At 42.4% G+C, this 23,249-nt stretch overlaps 1 protein-coding gene across 2 annotated transcripts in view; it reads left to right on the forward strand.

Moving 5' to 3' along the window:
* The first annotated feature begins 9,102 nt into the window (after positions 1–9,102).
* Positions 9,103–23,249, forward strand: part of rfwd3 (ring finger and WD repeat domain 3) — a 30,889-nt gene continuing 16,742 nt past the window's right edge. The window contains exons 1-7 of one of the 2 annotated variants that reach the window (XM_033036117.1): positions 9,103–9,276; positions 11,045–11,396; positions 12,269–12,471; positions 14,560–14,645; positions 16,337–16,561; positions 17,390–17,481; positions 19,602–19,716. In XM_033036117.1, coding sequence (XP_032892008.1) covers positions 11,047–11,396; positions 12,269–12,471; positions 14,560–14,645; positions 16,337–16,561; positions 17,390–17,481; positions 19,602–19,716 — 1,071 coding nt within the window. In that variant the 5' untranslated portion in view covers positions 9,103–9,276; positions 11,045–11,046. Of the gene's footprint in view, positions 9,277–9,310; positions 9,527–11,044; positions 11,397–12,268; positions 12,472–14,559; positions 14,646–16,336; positions 16,562–17,389; positions 17,482–19,601; positions 19,717–23,249 lie in introns of those variants that run through there. The other variant, XM_033036118.1, reaches the window with a different exon arrangement.

Below are 23,249 nucleotides of genomic sequence, written 5' to 3' on the forward strand. Positions count from 1 at the left end.
CCCCGTGACTATCAAGGGCCTGTCCCACTTGGGTGTTATTTGCGCGTCATTTACGCGACATCATTTATGCGTCACGCACTCGTCGTGACGCGCGCATGGCGTTATTTACGCGCGCATTGTACGCGGCGGTGAGACGTGGTGGCCACCTGCGTGACGCGCAAATGACGCACAAGTGGGACAGGCCCTTAAGTTTCTTCCGATTACCCCAGTTTCTTCCTACATCCCAGAGAAAATGCAGGTAAGTAGGCTAATTGACATCTGTAAATTGCTCCCATTGTGGAGGTGATTGGTATGATTCATTGATGGTGACAAATAGTTGGGAAGGATAAAATGGGATCAATGTATGGTTAATGCTTAATGAGACCTGATTAGATCTATCCCGGTTTCCGCAGTGAGCGAGCTGAGCCTACCGAGCGGGTCCTCCGTCATCGGTCCACGGCAAGCCAGGCCCGCTTGCCGGGAGTGATCCAGTGGGCTGCTTGCTGGGAGTGTCCAACAAGTAGGAGTGATATAAAAGCAAAATAATGAGGACCAGAATGTTCCTAAAAGAATGTCAAAACAAAAAAAAAAGGAACTTCTTATTACTCAAATAGAAACAAAATGCAGGAAACATTTCTGTGGTGATCTGGGGTCAGGGGTGTGAGAAGTCAGAATTCCCTCAGAGAAAGGGATGTGGAGAGAAAAGTGGAAATATCTGACCCCCCTCTTATATTAACAACATTTAAAAGACATTTGGACAGCCATATGGGTTGGGAAAAGGGACATGGGTCGAATGTATGTAAACAAAACAAGCTTAGATAGGCATGGATAAAGTAGGGCTTAAGGGTCTGCTTCCATGCTATATGAATCTATGACTGAAACATAAATTAACTTACTTTTCTAGCTCTGATGAAAGGTACTTGACCCAAAATGTCACTGTCTTCCTCCCCAATGGTCTGCCCCAACCTGGTGAGTGATTCCAGTGGGAATGCAATCACGTTGAATGGATTATGTCCCATCCATGCAGCCCCATTACTTTTCTTGTCATATTTAAATGAGCTTGGATATTGGACATAAACTTCAATGTCTGCACAAATCCAGTAAGTCAACAACTTCGCCGTTAATAAGCGCAGAAGGGGAAAATATCAGGTGAAAAGAGCAGATACATGACAGATTATTTAATGGAGAAATTTATGAAGCAATGCAATTTGAGAGCTATTCTCAAAGGATTGTGAAGCCAGAGCAACGTTTGCTGTATGGTGTTTACAAATTTTAAAGGAGGAACAGCAAGCAAGGGAACGTATAAAAGCTGGTTTTATAACAGGGAAGTGAAATGGGGAAGGATTAAGACACCACTTGGTGTCTTGCAAGATTTGGTTTGCAAGATAAAGGGGGAAGTATACTGCGATGATTCTTGACACAAGGGAGTTCTGTTATCTGGAAACTGGAGATCCTGAGCTTGTTCTGGAAACAAGGGAGGCTCAGGCAAAGTACAACACAGGTTCAAAACCTTAAAAGATGTTTTAAAGCAAGAATGAAAAAACTATTTCCTTTATCAAGGAGAACAACAACTCAAAGGATATCCTTAAACTGGGAAGGGTACAAAATAGATTCACCAGGATGTTACCAGAGTTTGAAGACATGAGTTATAAAGAGAAGCTGGATAGGCAACATCTTTTGGTCTGAAGCACAGGAGATCTTTACCTCATATAGGGGTATAGAAAATAATGAGAGGCATCGAAAAAGTGAATGGACAAGGTAATTTATTTCCAGGGTAATGGAGCCCAGAACTTGAGGGCATAGGTTTAAGGTGAGAGGGGAAAGGCTTAAAAGAGACCTGAGGGGCAATTTCTTCATTCAGAGAATAGTACGTTTAAGGAATGAGCTGCCAGAGGAAGTTGTTAGAGGCAGGTAAAATTGTGACTTTTAAAATACATTGGGTCTGAGTTGGGTCAGATTGCCTGTTTCCATGCTGCATAACACTATGGCTCTAATTGGTGAATGGACTAGAGACAAAATGAGAACACCTTGAACACAGAAATATTGTTAAGATCTGCTACACACTATCTGAAAGGATGAAGGAATGAAGATTTCAAAGAAAAGGGCGATTATACATGGGCACGACAGATCCAGTTTGCAGGACGCTAAAAGGGAAGTCATCATGATACAATATCGGGTTCCTCATCCAAAGGTCCAAGATATGCATGACATGTTGAACAGATACCTCCGATGTAAGATTTTATAATTCTGTGAATTTTGTAGTCCTCTATCCTCTATCTATCTACAACGGTACAAGATAGCGCTATGATATTTCACCACCTTACTCGCCATTCTCCTGTGCTCAAGTGCACCAAGTTTTGTTCCAATCGATGGTATAGTTTCAAAGTTATTAAGGTTTGAAAATCTTAAAAACCACGAATGCGCAGTTTTGGTCTCTTCTCCTGTCAGTGAGAATGCGCATATTGGTCTCCTGGCCTGTCATTCACTGGTGGCATCCGCCTTGCACAGCATTGCCAGCGGTTGCACGGCCACAGCCACACAGCCAGTCGGCCGGAGGCGGCCGGAGGGGGTGGCCACATCTGCCGCCGTGGGCCGCAGCAGCAACCTCGAGATCCTGGGGAGGTGAGGAGGGAGAGTGGAGGGATTGAGGGAAAGGAGGGGGTTATGAGGGAAAGGGTGGAAAGTGAGAGAGGTAAGGATGGAGAGTGGGGGAGGGGGGGTAGGAACGGGAATACCTGGGGAGGTGAGGAGGGAGAGCAGAGGGATTGAGGGAGAGGAGGGGGTAGGGACGGAGAGGGGGGAAAGTGGGGGAGGTGAGTGGGGGATAGAAGGATAGGAGGGGGGTAGGGAGGGGAGATGAGTTATGGAGGGTAGGGGAAAGGAGAGGGAGGGAGGGAAGGAGGAGAGGGGAAAGAAGATGGAGGATGAAGAGGAGGGGGAGGGAGTGCTGGGGGATATGGGGAAATGAGCCGGGCCTGCGAGTTGGGGGCTATGGGTGAGTGGTGGAATATTGTGTTGGGGAACGGGTGTGACAGGGACCCAATTGGTACCACTTAGTCTAGTTGATTTATAAATTCAGTGGCTCAAAATAAGATCTTTATTTTCCATCATAGTGAAGTTCTAAAGTTTTCCTAATGGCATTTAAGAGGCTTCTTGATAGGCACATAGATATTCAGGGAATGGAGGGATAGAGATCACAATATTGAGGGTGAGATCAGAAACCTCCTACAAAACTTTTTTTTTTTGCTTCAAGTAATCACATATCTTTTTTTAAATCACTGGTCTATTTTATTTCCCGTTTACAAGTACAATCAGAATTTTCTGTTAACAAATGGCAGCTATCCCCCGAACTCACAACCACTACCTCTTCTACGTGCTGCTGTTGGGAAGCTAGTCAGTGCCAATAAAGTATTGTTTTCATAGCAACCATACAGGTTCAGTAGGAAATGACAGGGACATCACATAATTGACCAGTGACTGCCCAGCCTTAATCAATTCAGGATTATTTTATACTTTCCAAGGCAAATTGTGCAAGGGTGCAATATTTAGAGTTGTGCACAATGCATCGAGTCAGTGATGTTTATCATTATTTCCTTGGTGAAAGTATCAGGAAATAAAAATGAACAGTGCTTATAAAACAATGTCTCTGTGAGGATCATTCAATTCCCAAATGGTACCATGGCATGGTGTATGTTTTGCTATTTGTTTAATTGTGCGTGATTTGATCATCCCTGAGACCTTCCACGTGAGATGGTTGTAGAGACTAGATCATTGGAGGCCCATCTGTTTGAAGAACATTTCCCATTCGAAAACATCATCTGTCCATTACCTCCATAGACGCTGGCTGACCTGCTGAGTTCCTCCAGCGCTTTGTGCTTTGCTCAAGATCCTTTCATCTGCAGTTTCCTGTGTCTGACTTTCTTTCTTTGTCTACTTTCATCTATCACCCACTTGCCTATGATAGACATAAAATCTGAAGTAACTCAGCGGGTCAGGCAGCATCTCTAGAGAAAATGAATAGTTGATGTTTTGGGTCGGGACCCTTCTTCAGACCCAAAACGTCACCTATCCATTTTCTCCAGGGATGCTGGCTGACCCGCTGAGTTTCAAGCATTCCAACATTTTGTGTGTATCTTTGGTATAAATCACCACCTGCCTGTGTCTGCCAACTCCATTCCACTCCTTTCACCCACCTAGATCCATCTTTCCATTGTCCTCCACCCCTCTTTGTCCACCTATCACCTACTCATCCCATTTCACCCCTCCAGCTCTCCTTCTCCTCATGATACTGGCTATCCGCCCTCTCTACTATCAGTCCTGAGGCAGAGCTTTAACCCAAATGTCGAACGTTTCTACCCCCCCCCCCCCTCCCTTCCCAACCAACCCAACCCACTCAGTTCCTATAACGTTTTCTGTGTTCTAGATCTGCAATTCCAACATTGGCAGTCCTTGTATCTCAAGATCACCAGATGTGTTTAGAAAGAGTGCAGGGTAAAACTGATAATTTAGCATCAAATTGTTTGGAATATTATGGTTGGACATTGATTTACTCGTTGATCTGGCCTGTGAGTCAGAGCTTGAGAGTGCAGGATCGACGTGGGAGCTTGTACCCTTGAAGTGAATGTTAGCGGGTATTACTTTTTTTGGCATTTACGATTTTCTGGGTTTTTTTCCCCTTATCTTACAAGCATAAATCTAGCCTGTGAGGCGTGTCCCACCCATCTTACCGTTAACAACTCATTGCACAGACCGAAGAAGTTTAGTGTGCTGATAATTGATCCCATTATGGAATTTTGACTCGAAAAGCGCCTGGACCTGATGGCATACCCGGTCGTGTTCTAAAAACCTGCGCGGACCAACTGGCTGGAGTTTTTACGGACATTTTCAACCTCTCACTTCTGAGGTCTGAGGTTCCCACCTGCTTTAAAAGGGCATCAATAACACCGGTGCCCAAGAAGAGCAAGGTGCCGTGCCTCAACGACTATTGACCAGTGGCACTAACGTTGGTGGTGATGAAGTGCTTTGAGAGGTTGATCATGGCGCAAATCAACTCCTACCTCGACAAAAACCTGACCCACTGCAGTTCACTTACCGCCACAACAGATCAACGGTGGATGCGATCTCGCTGGCTCTCCACTCCGCTGTGGACCACGTGGACAACAAAAACTCATTTGTCAGGCTGTTATTCATTGTTTACAGCTCGGCATTTAATACCGTCACCCCCTCCAAGCTGGTTAACAAACTCGCAGAACTGGGTCTGATAAGTCTGAAGAAGGGTCTCGACCCGAAACGTCACCTACTCCTTTTCTCCATAGATGCTGCCTCACCCGCTGAGTTTCTCCAGCATTTTTTGTCTTCTTTCGATTTTTCCAGCATCTGCAGTTCCTTCTTAAACAAATTGTCTCTAAATAATAATCAGCTTATCAGGGAACCTCCTTGCCTGAGGTCATCTGTTACCAGCCCTGATTTATCCTGCTTTTATTAGTTTCCAGTTTATTTCCTGCTCTCTCTATTACAATTAGGCTGAAGAGGGATCCCGATCCGAAATGTCACATCTATTTTCTCCACAGATGCTGTCTGACCCGCTGAGTTACTCCAGAATTTTGTGTCTATCCTAGGTTTCTTAGGTGTGGAGGCATGAACAATGTATTTGGGGAATAAACAAATGGGAAAGGCATGAAGCAAATATTTTTTATCTTAACTGTACAATAAAAATGCCAGAAACAGAGTTGAACCAAAACTTTTAACACAATAAAGAGTTTTAGTTTTTCGTTTTAGAGATACCGCGTGGAAACAGGCCCTTCAGCCCACCGAGTCTGTGCCGACCAGCGACCTGGTTACATTAGTTCTATCCTACACACAAGGGGTAATTTACAGAAGCCAATTAACCTACAGACCTGTACGTCTTTAGAGTGTGGGAGGAAACTGGAGCACTTGGAGAAAACCTAAGCGGTCACAGGGAGAATATATAGACAGTACCCATAGTTAGGATTGAACCTGGGTATCTGGCACTGGAATATAGCAACTCGACCGCTGCACCACTCTGCCGCCCTAGAGTTGCAGCTTTATTTCCTGCATTCTAAAAGAGATGGCTGCACAAGTAGTGGATGGACTAGTGTTAATCTTCCTAAATGTCCTAAATCGTGAACTGCCTTACATGGAACTGCCTTATACATTGCATCACTTTCAGGAATGTGGTTTATGTTGGCATCAATTGTTGGCAAAACATTCTCATGGATATGGTGACAAGATACTTAGAAATCATAACATGATAAGGCAGAGACAATATAGTTTTATGAAGGAAAATCATCTGGTTAATCTATGAGAGGTTTTCAGAATGTAATTAGCAGGGTTGGAAGATTTCACAGCAACATGAATAAGAATTGATTAAAGGACAGGAAACAAACTAGGAATAAACAAGGTATTGTTCTTGGGGTGCCACAGGGATTAGTATTTGTTTACTTCATAGTTAACATTAATTATTAAAAAAGCAGAATGCAACATATCCAGGTTTGCCTATGATTCAGAGGAGGGGCAAAAGTGAACTGTGAAGAGGATACAAAGATTTACCAGAGGGATATAAACAGGTGAAATAAGTGGGCACAGAGCTGGCAGATGGCATATGATGAAGTTATTTATTTTGAGAAGGAAATGCAGAAATACCAGGAACTGTTGCCACTGCTTTATTAAAAAAATATACAAAGTGCTGGAATAACTCAGCGGGTTAGGCAGCATCTCTGGAGAACGTGGATAGCTGACGTTTCAGGTCAGGACCTTTCTTCAGACTGAAGGAAGAATAGAACTCTTATTAAAGTAATGAGATATTGAAAATTATGACAATCTTGCTGCACTCATTCATAAAAAGCAGAAAGTAGATGAGCAGAAGCAGCACACAAATAACAGGTTAATAGAATGCAGGGATTTATTGCAAGGGGTTTGGAATACAAAAATAATGAATACTTAGAGAACAGTACACAGTTTTGAGCTCCATTCTTGAGCAAGGATTCCCAACCCACTTTCTCCTGCCTGTGTCATCTACCCCCCCCCCCCCCCCCCCCCCCCCCCCCCCCCCCCCCGCCCAGTGCACACCCATTTATTTCTCTATCTCTCACTAATCCAGTCACTTGTATACACTGGAATTTAGAAGGATGAGAGGGCATCTTATTGAAACATATAAGATTATTAAGGGATTGGACACGCTAGGCAGGAAACATGTTTCCGATGTTGGGGGAGTCCAGAACCAGGGGCCACAGTCTAAGAATAAGGGGTAGGCCATTTGGAACGGAGATGAGGAAATACGTTTTCACCCAGAGAGTTGTGAATCTGTGGAATTCTCTGCCTCAGAAGGCAGTGGAGGCCAATTCTCTGGATGCTTTCAAGAGAGTTAGATAGAGCTCTTAAAATGGGTATGTTGCAAAACCTACCTTCAGCGGCGCTGCAGATCTGCCGCTGCCCGTGTGCGCGATTTTGGCGCCTTTGACAGGGGGGCGGGTTTAAAACGCGATTTTCTCTAGGCTATTCAAATCGAGGTTGTTCAGCCTACTTAGTTGCTGACGAAAAATCGCTGCGAGGTTCGTTCGCTGCAGGTATTTTTAAACTATATTGGTTAATTTAATTGTTATAGTAGGTTAAAAATCATCCTCTAAACCCGCGACCGCCGCCAACGGGACGGATCTCATTTCGGGGACAACGGAAGGTAGGCTGTTTATTGTTACATTAAAAAGCGCTTTTTAAGGACCCTTTATACAAAATTTTATGTTGCGAGTAGTTAATTTGGTGGCCCATTAAATCCCGCAGTATTTTTCTGGGCATATGGGGTACAAATCCACCGCAATGGGAACGTTCCAAACCAGCGCGTTCTACACGATCCCACTCGAAAGCTGATTTAAATGGCCATTAATTTACAGCAATTGAACATTAAAATCCTTCCATTTGGCCTATAAATTAATGTCAATGAGATTTAAAAATCATGTTTTATTATGAATTCTTGTCTGAATGTTCTTTGGACACTTAGGCTATTAAAAAATATTAATCTTTCCTTAAGAAATGGATAGATGTTTAGATATAGAAATTGAATTTTGTAATTAGCTACAATTGGGTAACTAACTAATTATATGCTTTAATTTCAGGTCATCCAAGTAAGATTGTTTAATATTTGTTTCAGAATGCTTCAATCTATAATAACTGAAAATTTCTGTCAGTTCTCTTAATTTTTAATAAAGTTATGGGCTTTAGACTGTCCTCGATCACAGCTTTTGTGTAAGTCAATGGAAAATCAATAGGGAAGATGCTAATTTCCGAGTATGAAAATGGCCATAACCTTTTTAATACTGAAGATATGAAAGTGAATTAGGTGTCAAATTAAACTTCTTTTTATGCTTTATCTGATGGGATAAATTGCAGACTTGATTTTTAAAATCTCAAAATTTTGTAACATTGCTACAAAAGATAGCGCAATCAAGGGTTATGGGGAGAAGGCAGGAACGGGTTGCTGATTGTGGATGATGAGCCATGATCCCAGTGAATGGTGGTGCTGGCCCGAAGGGCCGAATGGCCTACTCCTGCACCTATTGTCTATTGTCATATAATTTACAACAGATTGCCATGGTGACTTAGAGTTCCGCCACTGGATGCGGATGGCCTGAATCGTTTGGGTTGTCCAGAGGAGCCTTCACCTCCGGCCCTTCAGCACTCACTGCCCGTGGAGCAAATGCTGTCTTACAACCCGGCGGTATGAATATTGATTTCTCTAACTTCAAGTAACCTTTGCATCCCCTCTCTCTTCATCCCTCCCTGTGGTCCTGCTGAGTTTCACTGTTTGTATCACTCGTTATCACCTTCCCCACAGCCAACAATTGACTATTGTGGGCTCCGCCTTTCCTTGATCATCGTTGCTGTCGTTGATTTGTCCTATTGCACACATTTCATTCTTTTGTTCTTTGTACCTTTTCATATCTCTCGTTTCCCACTCCCCCTGACTCTCTCTCAGGCTGAAGAAGAAGGGTCTCTATCCTAAACGTCATCCATTCCTTCTCTCCAGAGATACAGCCGAGTGCCGCCGAGTTGCTCCAGCATTTAGCGCCTCCCTTCGGAGCAAATGCCGTTGGTTGACGAGCAGATCACACGTCTGTCTGGGCAATGAGCGCTGATTGGCAAGTACAGCCGCACGCTTATTGGCTTTATGTGAACATTACGAGGGGCAGCGAGCGGCGCTGTGAGTCAGTGGCGCGGAGTTTTCAGTTAGAAGCTGAGAAAGGAAGAGGGTGAATTATAGGCCGCGGGCCCCGTGGCTTACGGGTGGGTGCCAAGTTTGGACAATAATAAAGGAGGGAGGGGGTGGGTTCGCCTTCTCGTCGATACGTAGAGTTGCGGCAGAGGCCTCTGAAGCCGCGACCTGGTGTTGCAGCGAGTCTGAGCCTAGAGGCCGCCTCTCCCGGTGGCCAAGGCCTTGGTCGAGCGCCATGTCTGGCGGTTGGGTCAGACGGCGGTCTCGGGCCGTGCTCGAATGCCGACGGAATCACGAAGCAAGCGAGGCCTCTCAGCGACGGTTTGGTGCACACTAAACTAACAGGACTTCAAACCGTGGCACTTCTGTCTCCCCCTCTCCTAGGCTATGTGCTTCCCCCCCCTCCTTATCTCTGCTGCATTTTCTTCTTCGGTTCGGTTCCCTTTCCCCTTTCACTTTGTCTATTTTAGTTTAGCTTATGTTTATGTTCTTTCTCTCTGATCCCCAATCCCTCACATCCAACGAAAAGTGTTCGATCTTAAGTGTTACTTTTGTTTACTCTGTTCATAAATGCTGAGCTGCTGCGTGTTTTCAGCATTTTCTGTTTTTATTTCTTATTTCCAGCACCTGCAGTTTTTTTTCTTTCTCTTCCCAGCTTCTTTCATGCTTGACACAAAAGACTGCATATGCTGAATCTGGAGCAAAATAAAGAGAGCAGTTGGAGGAGCTCTGCTGCTCAGGCAAGGCCTTTGCAGGGCAAGGTGTTTGCAGGTGGCCGATTAGGAAAAGGGGAGATGCAACGAGACCTGGGTGTCATGGTACACCAGTCATTGAAAGTAGGCATGCAGGTGCAGCAGGCAGTGAAGAAAGCGAATGGTATGTTAGCATTCATAGCAAAAGGATTTGAGTATAGGAGCAGGGAGGTTCTACTGCAGTTGTACAGGGTCTTGGTGAGACCACACCTGGAGTATTGCGTACAGTTTTGGTCTCCAAATCTGAGGAAAGACATTCTTGCCATAGAGGGAGTACAGAGAAGGTTCACCAGACTGATTCCTGGGATGTCAGGACTTTCATGTGAAGAAAGGCTGGATAGACTCGGCTTGTACTCGCTAGAATTTAGAAGATTGAGGTGGGATCTTATAGAAACTTACAAAATTCTTAAGGGGTTGGACAGGCAAGATGCAGGAAGATTGTTCCCGATGTTGGGGAAGTCCAGGACAAGGGGTCACAGTTTAAGGATAAAGGGGAAATCCTTTAGGACCGAGATGAGAAAAACATTTTTCGCACAGAGTGGTAAATTTCTGGAACTCTAAACTCTGGAACGCCACAGAAGGTAGTTGAGGCCAGTTCATTGGCTATATTTTAGAGGAAGTTAGATGTGGCCCTTGTGGCTAAAGGGATCAGGGGGTATGGAGAGAAGGCAGGTACAGGATACTGAGTTGGATGATCAGCCATGATCATATTGAATGGCTGATCGAATGGCCTACTCCTGCACCTATTTTCTATGTTTCTATGAAATGGACAGTTAACTTTCCGTTTTGAGACCTCAATATGTTCCCCCATTTCTTTCTTTCTCTGCAGTTTAGCAATCTTGCACTCCATGGTTCCATTGTATCACTTTTCCTGTTGCATATTGTTCTCTTCTGCCTGTCCCTTGGGACCCCCTGTATCTCCTGCTGTTGAGCTCTTATTGGGATGCTGTTTTTGGTTTACTTCATCTTCCTATGCTCATTTCAACACATGTGATTTCCCATATTAAGAGTTTATTTTATTTTTTTAAATAACAGGAGTATTCTGTGTTTATTTCCCCTTGCCACTAACTATTTCTGTTTTTCCTAGGAATGGCTCAAGAAGTAATCGATGTGGATATGCAGCTTGAGGAGGAAGCTGTCTTACCTCAGTTAAGACTCCATGGCCCAGCTTCAAGGTCAACAGCGCCCAGCCCTGATGACGTCTCTGGTGGCATGGAGTCGGGAGAGCTGCCATTAGCAGCAGGAGCTCCAAGTGCTCAGCGTGGTGGTCTGGAAGCTGCATTACTAACTGAGGAACTTCAGAGACTGCAAGGAGCATTGAGGACAGTAGCCCAGCATTTTTCACTTGGGCAAAGACCTGGTCGTCAACGTAGACAGTTAAGGAGGCAAAATCGTCGCCAATCAAGTGCAAGTACTTCTCAGAGATCAGTTTCATCCAGGTAATCTATAGCTGGGAAATGACAAAGAATTAAGAATCTAATGGCTGTAATTTTAATTTTTCTAACAATAAGAAACATTAATCATATTTATTTTGATACTTTAGATGAGTTTCTGCCAGTGTTTTTGAATATTGCACTCTCAATCTTGTTCTCAGATCTGATAGGACTGATGCTGGAGACGTGGGGTGAGGCAGCATCTCTGGAGAGAAGGAATTGGCTAAGTTTTGAGTTGAGACCCTTCTTCAGACTATTTGGTTAGGTGAATTTGGGATTTCTGAGAATTTGCTGCTGTCCATGTATGGATATTTGACAAGATCTCAAGGCCACCAAATTATTTTAATTTGTACTTGGTTTTGCTGCTTAGAGATTTTCTTTATTGCCTTGCTTTGTCACGCAGCTTGACTCTGCCACCCTCAAACAATCAAGAAACACTCCAATAATCAAGCTCCGGCCCAGTGTGTTTCTTACAAAACATAGAAAAATAAGTGCAGGAGTAGGCCATTTGGCTTTTCGAGCCAGCACTGCCATTCAATATGATCATTGGAATTCATATGATAATCCATTGGTTATCTTATTCTGCAAGCAACTTTTATTGACTGGCGCTATGAATACATTTTGCTAAGATGCTCCTCTAACTTCATTAGGGAGCTTCAATTTCCTGAAGGCATATCCTGATTGAAGTAGAGTACAACTCAGAACTGATGACACTGTCTAAGTGTCATGGTGACAAATCTTTCTGGTGGCTGGAGGGTTGAAGAAAAATTCTTCCAGATTGAATTTTGATTTGATATGTGTGTTTGTTTGACATTTGCCTTCACGATTCTGATATCTTATGACGGAATAAAATTTATATGCAATTCTTTTAATTATAGGTCTGGAGCTTTAGATAACTACTTTCGGGTTAATAGGCAACAGCGCACAGTAACAGATGGACTTGTGCAATATGGAGCCGATGAGGTGAGCAGTGAAGATTCAAGCACTGATCAGAGCACTGATCTCAGTGAATCAGAGGAGAGTGGTAGCAGCACAGAAATAGAAGATGACTATGGAGGAAATGAGTCTGTGGCAACCTCTGGTGAGTTGAGGAGCTTTGTGTCATTGTTAATGTCAAACTGTTTCACTTATAGCAGGGTAAAGCTAATGAATAATGCATACATTTTCAGTGGGGATGGGACTTTTATCCATTGAACTTTATTCCATGTTTGCATTTAATTACCAGCCTTTCACCAGTATGAACATTTCTTCAGACTAAATAAAATTGGCTGAAGACTGGCTTCTGTAATTGGGGAAGGAAAAAGCCAAGTTGGATTCATCCATTTGGGTATACTGTTGTAGGTGATTGTAAATGCTTAAGCCTCTTACATGTTCTTGTTTGCCTCCAACTCAATGAGGATGATGATTTAAGTGTCCAATGATGGGTCATTCACAACTGCAGCACTTTCAAATGATCCAGTTGTTAATGGAATCATGTAGTTTTAGCTACAGCACATAATTTCAATTCAGCATTTATGTGTTCCTGTGCTTTGCAATGCCAAGTTGGCATCCAACCTTTGATAGTCCTGATGCTGCATCTGGCCTGTAACCTTCATTAACTCTAGATTGTGCCCTTTGCTTGATGGCAATGATGGTGCAAGGTTTGTTTAATCACCAATTAATGGTGGTATACAGTTCTACTGTTGTATCCTCATCATGGCACTGCTTTGATTTCCTGGATCTGTTCTGCATCACCTACATTCATTATGGTAGTAGTGTAACACATCAGTGTCCTCGCAGAAGACAAGCTGTAGAAGGACTATGCAGAATTCAGTTTGTTTTCCAATACATCAGTGTTTATTAGTAAATTATTCAAATTCATTTGTTTGCTTTTAAGGCAAGCTGAGGATGCTGAAATTGTGATAAACATGTATTGTGGTTGTTTGACTTCTAAAACCCAATGCTTGTGTTTAAATTTGATTTGCTATTTATTCAACTTTAATGTAAATTTAAGTAATCAGCTATGCCCTCTGTTTCTCCACTCTTCAATTTTGTATGCAAATATAACACCCTTGTTTTTCCCCCATGGCTCTTTATTCAGCCACACCGTCTGACATACTAACCCTGCAGGTACACAAAATTGCTGGGGAAACTCAGCGGGTGCAGCAGCATCTATGGAGCGAAGGAAATAGGCGACGTTTCGGGCCGAAACCCTTCCTCAGACTCCTGCACCCTGCACTTTGTTTAAGTAATTATCTTGTTCCACCCATTTCCCCTTTTAAAATAAAAATATACCTTTCATTAGTTCCAAATGTATCTGAATGGCGCTATTACATTTTCCTATATTACTTGAACTGATCTACTTTCACAAAGTTAAAGATGAGCAAAAGGTTCTTAAGATAGCTACAGTGCTGGAGTAACTGAGCAGGTCAGGCACCATCTCTGAAGAAAAAGGATGTGTGATGTGTCTGATTAAGACCCTTCTTCAGACTGAAGTGTCTCGACCCGAAATATTACCCATCCTTTTTCTCCAGAGATGCCGCCTGACCTGCTCAGTTACTCCAGCACTTTGTAGCTATCTTTGGTATAAACCAGTATGTGCAATTCCTTGTTTCTTCAGCAAAAGGTTCATGTTTGATTGTGGTGTTTAAACCAGATTAGAAATGTTTTTTTGAATTAATTCTCTGCCCTTTACCTAGTTTATTTGGTGGATTGCTTTCAAATTGGACCTTGCCAGAATTATTATTTTTTCGTAATAACCAACAAGATGGCAGTTTGTTATAACAATTCAACAGATTCACTGCTCTCATCGATGTGTATCTACAGTCCACAGTGGCTATGAAGAGGCTGATCAAGTAACTCAGTTGTACCAGTGCAAACTAGGATGGGCAACAAATACCTGGTTTGTCTGCAATTCTCACATCATTGATGTGAATTCTTTACAATGGAGAGAATTTTTGAGGCACAAAAGTTCACTTCCATTTGTGTGAAAGTAATTGTAGCTCACAGGCGTGTTCGATGACCGTGTGCTACAATGCTCAGAAGAAAAAGAACTAACGGTATATTTCAATGGTTGGGATTTGTTGCAGTCGGATTTATTTCTGTGCCCGCTCATAACACAATCTGTTAAGTGTCATTTTCTTTTACATGCAAAGAATTGCTTTAAATATATTTCCCTCTGCTTTTGCAGCTCCAGCTAGCACTGTGGCAGTGGTGAATCCTACACCAGCGCAGGGTATTGAGAATGAGGATTTGCAGTCATTACATCAAGAGCAGGTCAGACATTTCTGCTAATTTTGCCGACAGATTTAAAGATGATACCTCTAACTTGTAGGATTAGTGTAAATGAAAGGTAATGGTTGGCATGGAATTGGTGGGCTGAATGGGTGCCTTCTGTGCTGTATCTCTCTGAATAACCAATTGGAACGTAAAATCAATGGGGCAAAGAAATTAGAATTTTTTGCAGTTAAATAAAATTAAAGTAGACACTGGCCATATTCTACATTGGGTGGGGAAAATACAGGATTGAATAGCCTCCTGTTCCTGTAGATTGAGTTATTTAGTTGGTCTGCTTGTGATCTGTGACATTGATCTTGATCATATTAATAATTTTTCACTGAAGACAGACACAAAATGCTGGAGTAACTCAGTGGGACAGGCAGCATTTCTGGAGAGAAGGAATGAGTGACGTTTCAGGTTGAGACACTTCAGACTAATTAGGGATAAGGGAAACGAGATCTAGACGATGATGTAGAGAGAAAGAACAATGAATGGAAGATGTGCAAAAAAAGTAACGGTGATAAAGGAAACAGGCCATTGTTAGCTGTTGTGTGAAAACGAGAAGCTGATGAGACTTGGATGGGGAGGGATAGATAGAGAGGGAATGCCGGGGTATCCCTCCCCCACCCAAGTCTCTCTTCATATCCACTTTCCTGAGATATTGTTCATTCCACAGATATATCAGCATTTGGCTTTACTATTAAGTTTAATTCGCATATATAGTTATTGCAATGACCCTTTGCTAACAGCTAGTTTGACCAGAGGTTTATTACAGTAAATCTTGAATTTGCTATCAAGGTTTTTTGTTATCAGTTCAATTTTAGAAACAAACCACTTTAATTATGTGCATTTAACGATGTAGATGTTTATTTAATTTGGTGCAGATTAAATTGGATGGCAGAAAATTTCCCTTCTATAGGTCATTCCCACTTACCTTAATACTGGAATTTATACTTGAGTGTCTGCAGTAGGAATTGCATAACTTGTAAAGATGTTAAAAGTTTTGAATTTATGAATTAGTTGCATTTTATTCCTCACTGCTATATCGCCTGTAATTCTGCCCCTTTCCATGAACTCCTTCTTGCATGCACAAAAAACCCATGCCTTTTCAACCACTCTAGTTAGCTGGTTAATATACAGTAAACCATTGCTATTATGGATCTCTGTATAACGGATTTTGGTTATAGTGAACCGAGGCATTCATTATTGTTGGTTGTTGGCAGGCGGCGGGAGTGCAGCGTTGGGCGGTGGGTAGAGAGCCAGCAGTAAAACACTCTTGAAGAGCACTGCAGGTAGACAAAAATGCTGGAGAAACTCAGCGGGTGAGGCAGCATCTGTGGAGCAAAGGAAATGGGCAACGTTTCGGGTCGACTGATTACAGAGCATTGCATTGGGCACGGATTTGCAGCGACTGCCACAAAGTGATGTCCCGAGGTGTTGGATGCAGATGCAAAGTGCGCCATCCCAATACCACGTTTCTTCCCAACTGGCCTTGGGTTAAACTAGTTAATATTTATCCTCTTCACTCGCTTATAGTGGACATGGAGGTAGGTTGAAGGATATCAATATAGGATTCTTTGCCACCACAAATGGATTTTTTGTACTTTCATATACTATCTTACACTTTGGAAATAAAATGGGTCTGTAAAGAGTATTCACCGTGTCTATCTCGTGATATTTTACCCTAGGAAAGCCTGGCCATGCATTCAGAAGTATTAAATGTGAAAAAAGATGACCCAAGTCCACAGGCTACCAGTATGGTCTCCGATGAAGAAGGAGATACTTGCTCCATCTGTTTTGAGCCATGGACGAATGCAGGAGAGCATCGTCTTGCTGCTCTGCGATGTGGCCATCTTTTTGGGTTTACCTGCATTGATCGATGGCTGAGGGGACAAGGAGGAAAATGTCCACAGGTAATTCTGCAGCAAGATATTGGGGATGAAAAGCAAAAATTAGCATCTTAAAGTTTCCAAGGGAGTACAATGGGATTATGTTCTGATTTTTTTTGATTTTTTATAAACAAAGGAAATAATTTTGTTGGGTGGTTGTGTTAGATTCTCAGTGACTTTCACCTGGATGGTAAAAATAGATCCATGGAGCGTTGGACTTTATGAACTGAAATGCAAAACTGCCTATCTTAGTTTTTGTCTGTCTGAAGGAGTGGCCCTTCATGCAATGAGTTTACTCAAAGAAGATTGTTTGGGATATCAAGATCATTGAGTAACGTGAATAGAGCCAAAAAGAAGAATTGGGGTGAAGGTTCAACCATGAACCCACTGAATGACAAAACAAGCATTGTGATTTCCTCTCCTTTCTGTTCTTAACTACATTACGTTACATCGTACTTTGTTAAAATCTTGATCTATAGATTTTGAGAGGGAGAGATATGAATGTATGGAGCAATCATTGATAAATGAAATGTAGCCGGAAGGTCTCTTGTGATCATGCCAGATTGGGCCACGTCTCCAGCTTAATGTGCACTACTTTATTCAGGTTCTTGCACCTTTTTAAATCAAAATGAGAATGTAATTTGAAGAAAATCAAAATTGGAGTGGCAAAATAGCCAGATGAATTATAAATTTCACATGGGTTATTGGGAAAGGATATTTAAAGAAAGATTGTGAGGGAAGACATTTTTGATTGTTTCCCTGTAAAGACAAACTTGGTTTGCAAAGAAAATTGAGACTAATTTTAATTACTAAACCACAACCATGCTAAAAGACTCTTTTTGGATTTTGCAGTGTAATAAGAAAGCTAAGAGATCAGATGTGGTGTTACTCTACGCCCGAGTACTGACAGCTGTGGATACCAGTGAACAGGAGCGATTAAAGAGGTATACACCAGTTGTGGGGAAATTTATTTTTGTTCCAAATGCAGAGACCAAAGGCTGCCTTTCCTCCACACCAGGGCCACCAAGTGCAGTAATTAAGCAAAATGGCCTAGTGTCTAAATAAAATGCAAATTGGGCCTTGTTGTAGTACTTACCCGAGTAGATCAGTATAGAGGCTGAATTCAACTTTTATTGTAACAGGGTGAGAATTTGATAAAAAATATGTGCATTTAAAAAAAATACTAGACCAAGTGCAGACCCGTTGGATCTGTTCCCCCAACGTGCGGTTGTGGGGGGGGAGGCGGCATGCAGCGTCACACACACTAACTATCTCCCCCCCCCCCCCCCCCCCCCCCCCCCCCCGCACTCACGCTAATTACCCCCTTGATATTATATTAATATTATTAATTTGCTCCTTTTACCCCATAAACACCCTATCTACTGACGCATAGCCCCCAACTTGCAGTCACACCTAGAGAGGGGGGGGGGGTAGAGAGAGAAGGGGCAGAGACAGAGGGCAGAGACAGAGAGAGAGAGGGGAGGAGAGAGGGTGAGAGAGGGTGCTGATAGGGGGTGTGGTGGGGAGCAGGGAGGGGGAGGTAGGGAAGAGGATAGAGGGTGTGGAGGGGGTTTAGGGGAGGGAGGGTGGGTGGGGGAGGGGAAGGGGGGGAGGGGAGAGAGGGTGTGCTGAGAGGGGAGGCGGGGAGCAGGAAGGGGGAGGGAGGGTGGAGGGAAGGGGTGTGGGGGGGGGAGAAAATGAGGGGAGAGGAGGAGGGGGGGGGGGGGGGGAGGGAGAGGAGAGAGGGGGGAGAACCTAAAAAACATTTTAGAACCAAAAAAGACACATTCTGCAAGCGTTTTAGAACCACTAAGGACACTTACATTTGAGTAGACATGTGTTCAGTGTTATTCACAGCTCAGAGAAACGTGACCCTCTGCCTTCCTCCAGCTTGCAGACACTGATTGAGGCACACCACTTCCTGGTGTTATAGTCCCTCCCCCCTGCCGCCAGCAGGGGCAGCAGAGAGAATGGGGAATTTTGTAAAATCATTAGTATCTCTGTCATTTTTCATCTACGGGAAAAATCCTCGGCACACAAATGGCGGAGGGGGGCTCTGAGCAACGTGGCCAAAAATGACGGCCGTAGGTGGCAGCGTTCTCTCGGAAATCGCAGCACAGATGGCCAAAACCGGTCAAGAACAGACTTTTAGTAATATAGATGTTAAAAGTACCATACCTACTGGATTGGGTTAAAGGTCCAACCTTTGGCTTGAGCTCCACAGCAGTGTCATTAATCCTTAACTGCTCTTTGAAATTCCTCAGTTACCACTCCCTTTTCAGGTATTTGTGTGGTTCAGATACTGTTTATTGCATTTATATTTTTTCCATCTGTCTGCAGCCCCTATATTTGCATTAGTTATTATGTGTCATCAAAGAGGGCCAAGTGCAAGATGACCTTGAGCAATGATTCCCACACTTTGGGGAATATTAATCAAAATACACTTAAAGAAAATATAATAACAGGACTCTTTAATTTGATCCGTTTTGATAACATATTTTCTCTTTTTCTATCTTCCCTTCTGAGAGAAGAACCTACCTTGTTATTGTAGGACATTTTGAATGAATGACTGTGCAATATCACATTTCATCTCCTGAAAGTTGAAGATTTAAACTCTGCTCCAGGGACTTGTGCATGCAATCCAGCCAATGTTGAAGGATTTTTTTAATCATGATTCTCTAATTTGCTTAAAAGCCGCATTAGCCAGTTGGAGATAGATGCAAAAGATCCCCAATATTTGCACTGCTCTTTACACTTTAGCTAACATTGCCAGCCCCAGATAATTTCGTTATTTTCAAATTTGTGGTGATTGGCTACTGTATTTTCCACTTTAGTGACACTTTTTGAGTAATTAATTGGCTATAAAGTGCTTTAGGATAATCTGAAATCATGAAAGCATAATAAATTCACCTGCGCATTCCCAGTCCAAAGTAATGAATTAAAATAGTTTTATTATGAATTTGTCACATTTGCCTGTACGCCATGTAAATGTAATTTTTCTTTTTGGATTTTCTTAAAGCGTGTTCCTTTGGTGTTGACTTTTTCCCATTCCTTTCCTGGTCAGTGATTTGGATAAGGAACAAATGTTGCGCCGTAAGGCAGAGCTGGAATCTGCACAGTGTCGTCTCCAACTGCAATTCTTGACAGATGAGTGTTCTAAGTTGCGTAAACAGCTACAGGTAAGGCTGTTTCAAATCCTCTGTTTCAAAAAAACGTCCTTCGATTTTCAAAATGCCTTTGATAAGATGATCCACGTCAGGCTACTAAACAAGATGAGATCCCATGGTATTGGAGGGAAGATACTAGCATGGATAGAAGATGGGCTGAATGGCAGAAGGCAAAAAGTGAAAATATAGGGGGCTTTTTCTGGTCGGCTGCCGGTGACTAGTGATATCCCGCGGGTGCTTTTCGCGTTGTATATTAATAATTTGGATGATGGAATTGATGGCTTTGTGGCCAGGTTTTTGAATGATACGGATAGGTGGAGGGGGGAGGGGGGTGGGTAGGTAGTGTTGAAGCAGGGAGCCTGCAGGTGGACTTGGACAGGTTGGGAGAATGGGCAGAGAAGTAGCAGATGGAATGCAGCGTAGCAAAATATGCAGTCATATACTTTGGCAGTAAGAATAAAGGCGTAGACTTCTAAATTGGAGATTATTCAAGGGACAAGGGGACTTGGGAGGGCAGCTGCAGTTCTCCTAAAGGGTTAATTTGCTGGCTGAATTGCTAGTAAGGAAGCCAAATACAATTCTAGCATTCATTTTATGAGGACTAGAATATATAAGCAAGGATGTAATGCTGAGGCTTTATAAGGCACTAGTCAGATCACATCTGGAATATTGTGAGCACTGTTGTTGTCCATATCTGAGGAGGGATGTGTTAATGTTTGGGAGGGTCCAGAGGTGGTTTGTGAGAATGATCCAGAGGATGAGCGTTCACAGCTCTGGGCCTGCACTCGCTGGAGTTAGGAATGATGAAGGGGGATCTCATTGAAATCTCCAAATAATGTAAGGCCCAGATAGAGTGGATGTGGAGAGGATGCCTTCAAATAGTGGGAGAATCTGGGACCAGAGGGCACAGCCTCAGCACAAAAGGACGTTCCTTTAGAAAGCAGACGAGGAGCAATTTCTAGCCAGAGGGCTAGAATCTGAGAACTCATTGCCATATGTGGCTGTGGAGACCAAGTCTTTGGGTATTGTTAAAACAGAAATTAATAGGTTCTTAATTAGTAATGGTGTCAAAGGTTACGGGGCTAAGGCAGGTGAATGGGGTTGAGAGGGAACGATACATCTGCCACGATTAAATGGAGGAGAAGACTCGATGGGCCAAATGGCCTAATTCTGCTTCTATGACATATCAACTCATTGGCAAATGAGTTTATAGAGTCCTTAAAATTTCTGCAATATGGTGATTCTAGTTAACATTGTGCAGATCCAGAGTAAAATCAGGGAGCTGATTGGTAAGAGGAGCTATAATTGTGATTTAATCATGTGAGAGAGGAGTTGGTGCAATTGAGAACATGGATTTTGGGTTACTTCCTGTAAGGTACTTTACTGTGCATACCGATGGCTCCTTTGTGTGTAAATATTTACACTGAAAGTGAGCTATGATTATGCTCACAGCAAATCTGCTTGTGTATAGCAAATGAAGCTGCCACTGTCCAACTGGTAAGAGGCTATTCTACTTGCTAGTTATCATCTGATCTCTGTATTGATTTTGTGGAGTGCTGAGGCTCTGTTATGTAATACTGGCACATATGGTATAGTCCCTGCCATCAGATGTACATGAACAATGAGGGATGCCAGCTGCATGAGAATGGCTTAAAATAAATTGCTGTACTTTACACAGTAGTATTTTATACATAAACATTTAAATTGCTGGAAGTCATTTTCTTACCCTTTTGTAGGATCACTCACTTCTCAATGATTTGCCGAATCCAGTAATAGCATTTTAAACATCTTATTCAAACACAATGGGTATATGGCATCAGAGCAAAGCATTAAAATATCTGCAGACCCTAGCTAAAAACTGAATATATCATAACAAACGAAACAAAGAAATTAATTGCCACTAAAGGACTGACAACTGAACATGATTAGTAGCGGCTTAGTAGACAAAATATTCACACAGAACTTTCACACAACACACTTCTGAAAAAACAGGCTTCCTTATCTACATAGTGATTAGGATATGTCCAGCACCCTTGTACTGTGTACTAAGGGACCATTGTCCCAGATTCTTATCGGTTGCTACCTTTAATTCACAAGTTATTCTTTGCCACAAACTTGTTCTCAAACAGGTAATCATCTTTTTTTAAACTAACCCCCATCAGTTCTTTGCAAGCCCCTACACCTGTTAAACAATTGGTTTATGGTGCAATTCAGTACTAAATACAAATAATGTAAAAAAAACTTACATGAAGTGCCAAATCTTCAAAGAGTAAGCTGATGCTAATTAGCCTACAACTGCACTGCCCTTGTGTATAAACATAAATTAAAATTATTTTCATGCTTGTTTTGGATAATACTTGAATTAAAATTCAGAGTTTATTTTCATAAGAACAAAACAACCTTGTGTAATCTCTGTATTGACTGGCGTATGTGCAAGAATCTCTGGGCACAAACATCAAAGTCATTTATTGTGCATCCCTTTTCCCCCTTGAAACTGAGCTGTCGCCTTAAGTTGTAGTAGCCTTTCTGATCATATCGTTGGTCGTATAGTTGGGTGAAAGGTTTGAGGACTTAGAACCGGTGATGTATTTCCATGTTCTGATGGCTTGGAGGGGAATCTTTAGGTAATTGTGTTCTCATGAACCAGCTGCCATTGTCTTTCTTGGTAGTAGGAATCATGGGTTTGAGAGATGTTGTCGATGTAAGTAACTTAAAAGTGCAATTTGTTTATGGTACTCACTGCTGAGGCCAATGTTTGCTGGGCTGTTATGTGCTGATGCTGAAAAGATTGACTGTTTACGGTTGTTAATGGCATGATTATCGAGTGCATTGGTGTCTCCTGGATTTCTGCTTTCTACTTCCCTTAAGAGTATTGATGCATTCTTTGTGGCCATAGAAGAGTATGCCATCACATTCCTGATTTGTACAGGGAAAGGCCTTGCAGCATCATGATGCAAGTTACTTGCTGTGGTCTCTGACCTGCTCTTCTTGCCACATATTTATATGGCTCGTCAGTTGAGTTTTTGGTCATGCAAGCACATTTAGTGACGAGTTGGAAATGGAATTGAATATTCGGCAAACAGCACTTCTGACCTTTAAGGAAAGAAGGTGATAAAAAGCAGTTGAAAATGGTCGGGCTAAGGGCACTATTCTGAAGAACTCCTTCAATGATAGCCGGGGGATAGGGTCATTTGGCACCAAACCTAAAGCATCTTCCTTTTGGGTGAGATGTGACTTCAACCATTGAATTGTATTCCCTTTGCCTGGTGACGTCTGTTTTACAAAGCCATACTTGATAAACTTCTTCCTTGATGTCAAAGCCAATCACTCTCCCTCGTCTTTTGGCATGGCTGAATTCCAACAAATTGACATTTCACTTTGAAAAATAATTAAAAGCTACTAGTTAATTAATCATACCATATACCTAAAATAATCATACCATTCATGACATTTCAAACTTAAATGCATTGAAATATTTAAATAACGTCAATTAACAATTCTAAATTACCAGTCATTTCTCTTGACTGATTAGGTCATTGCATGTC

Source organism: Amblyraja radiata, chromosome 17, assembly GCF_010909765.2.
Source record: "Amblyraja radiata isolate CabotCenter1 chromosome 17, sAmbRad1.1.pri, whole genome shotgun sequence".
NCBI classification, from domain to species: Eukaryota; Metazoa; Chordata; class Chondrichthyes; order Rajiformes; family Rajidae; genus Amblyraja; species Amblyraja radiata.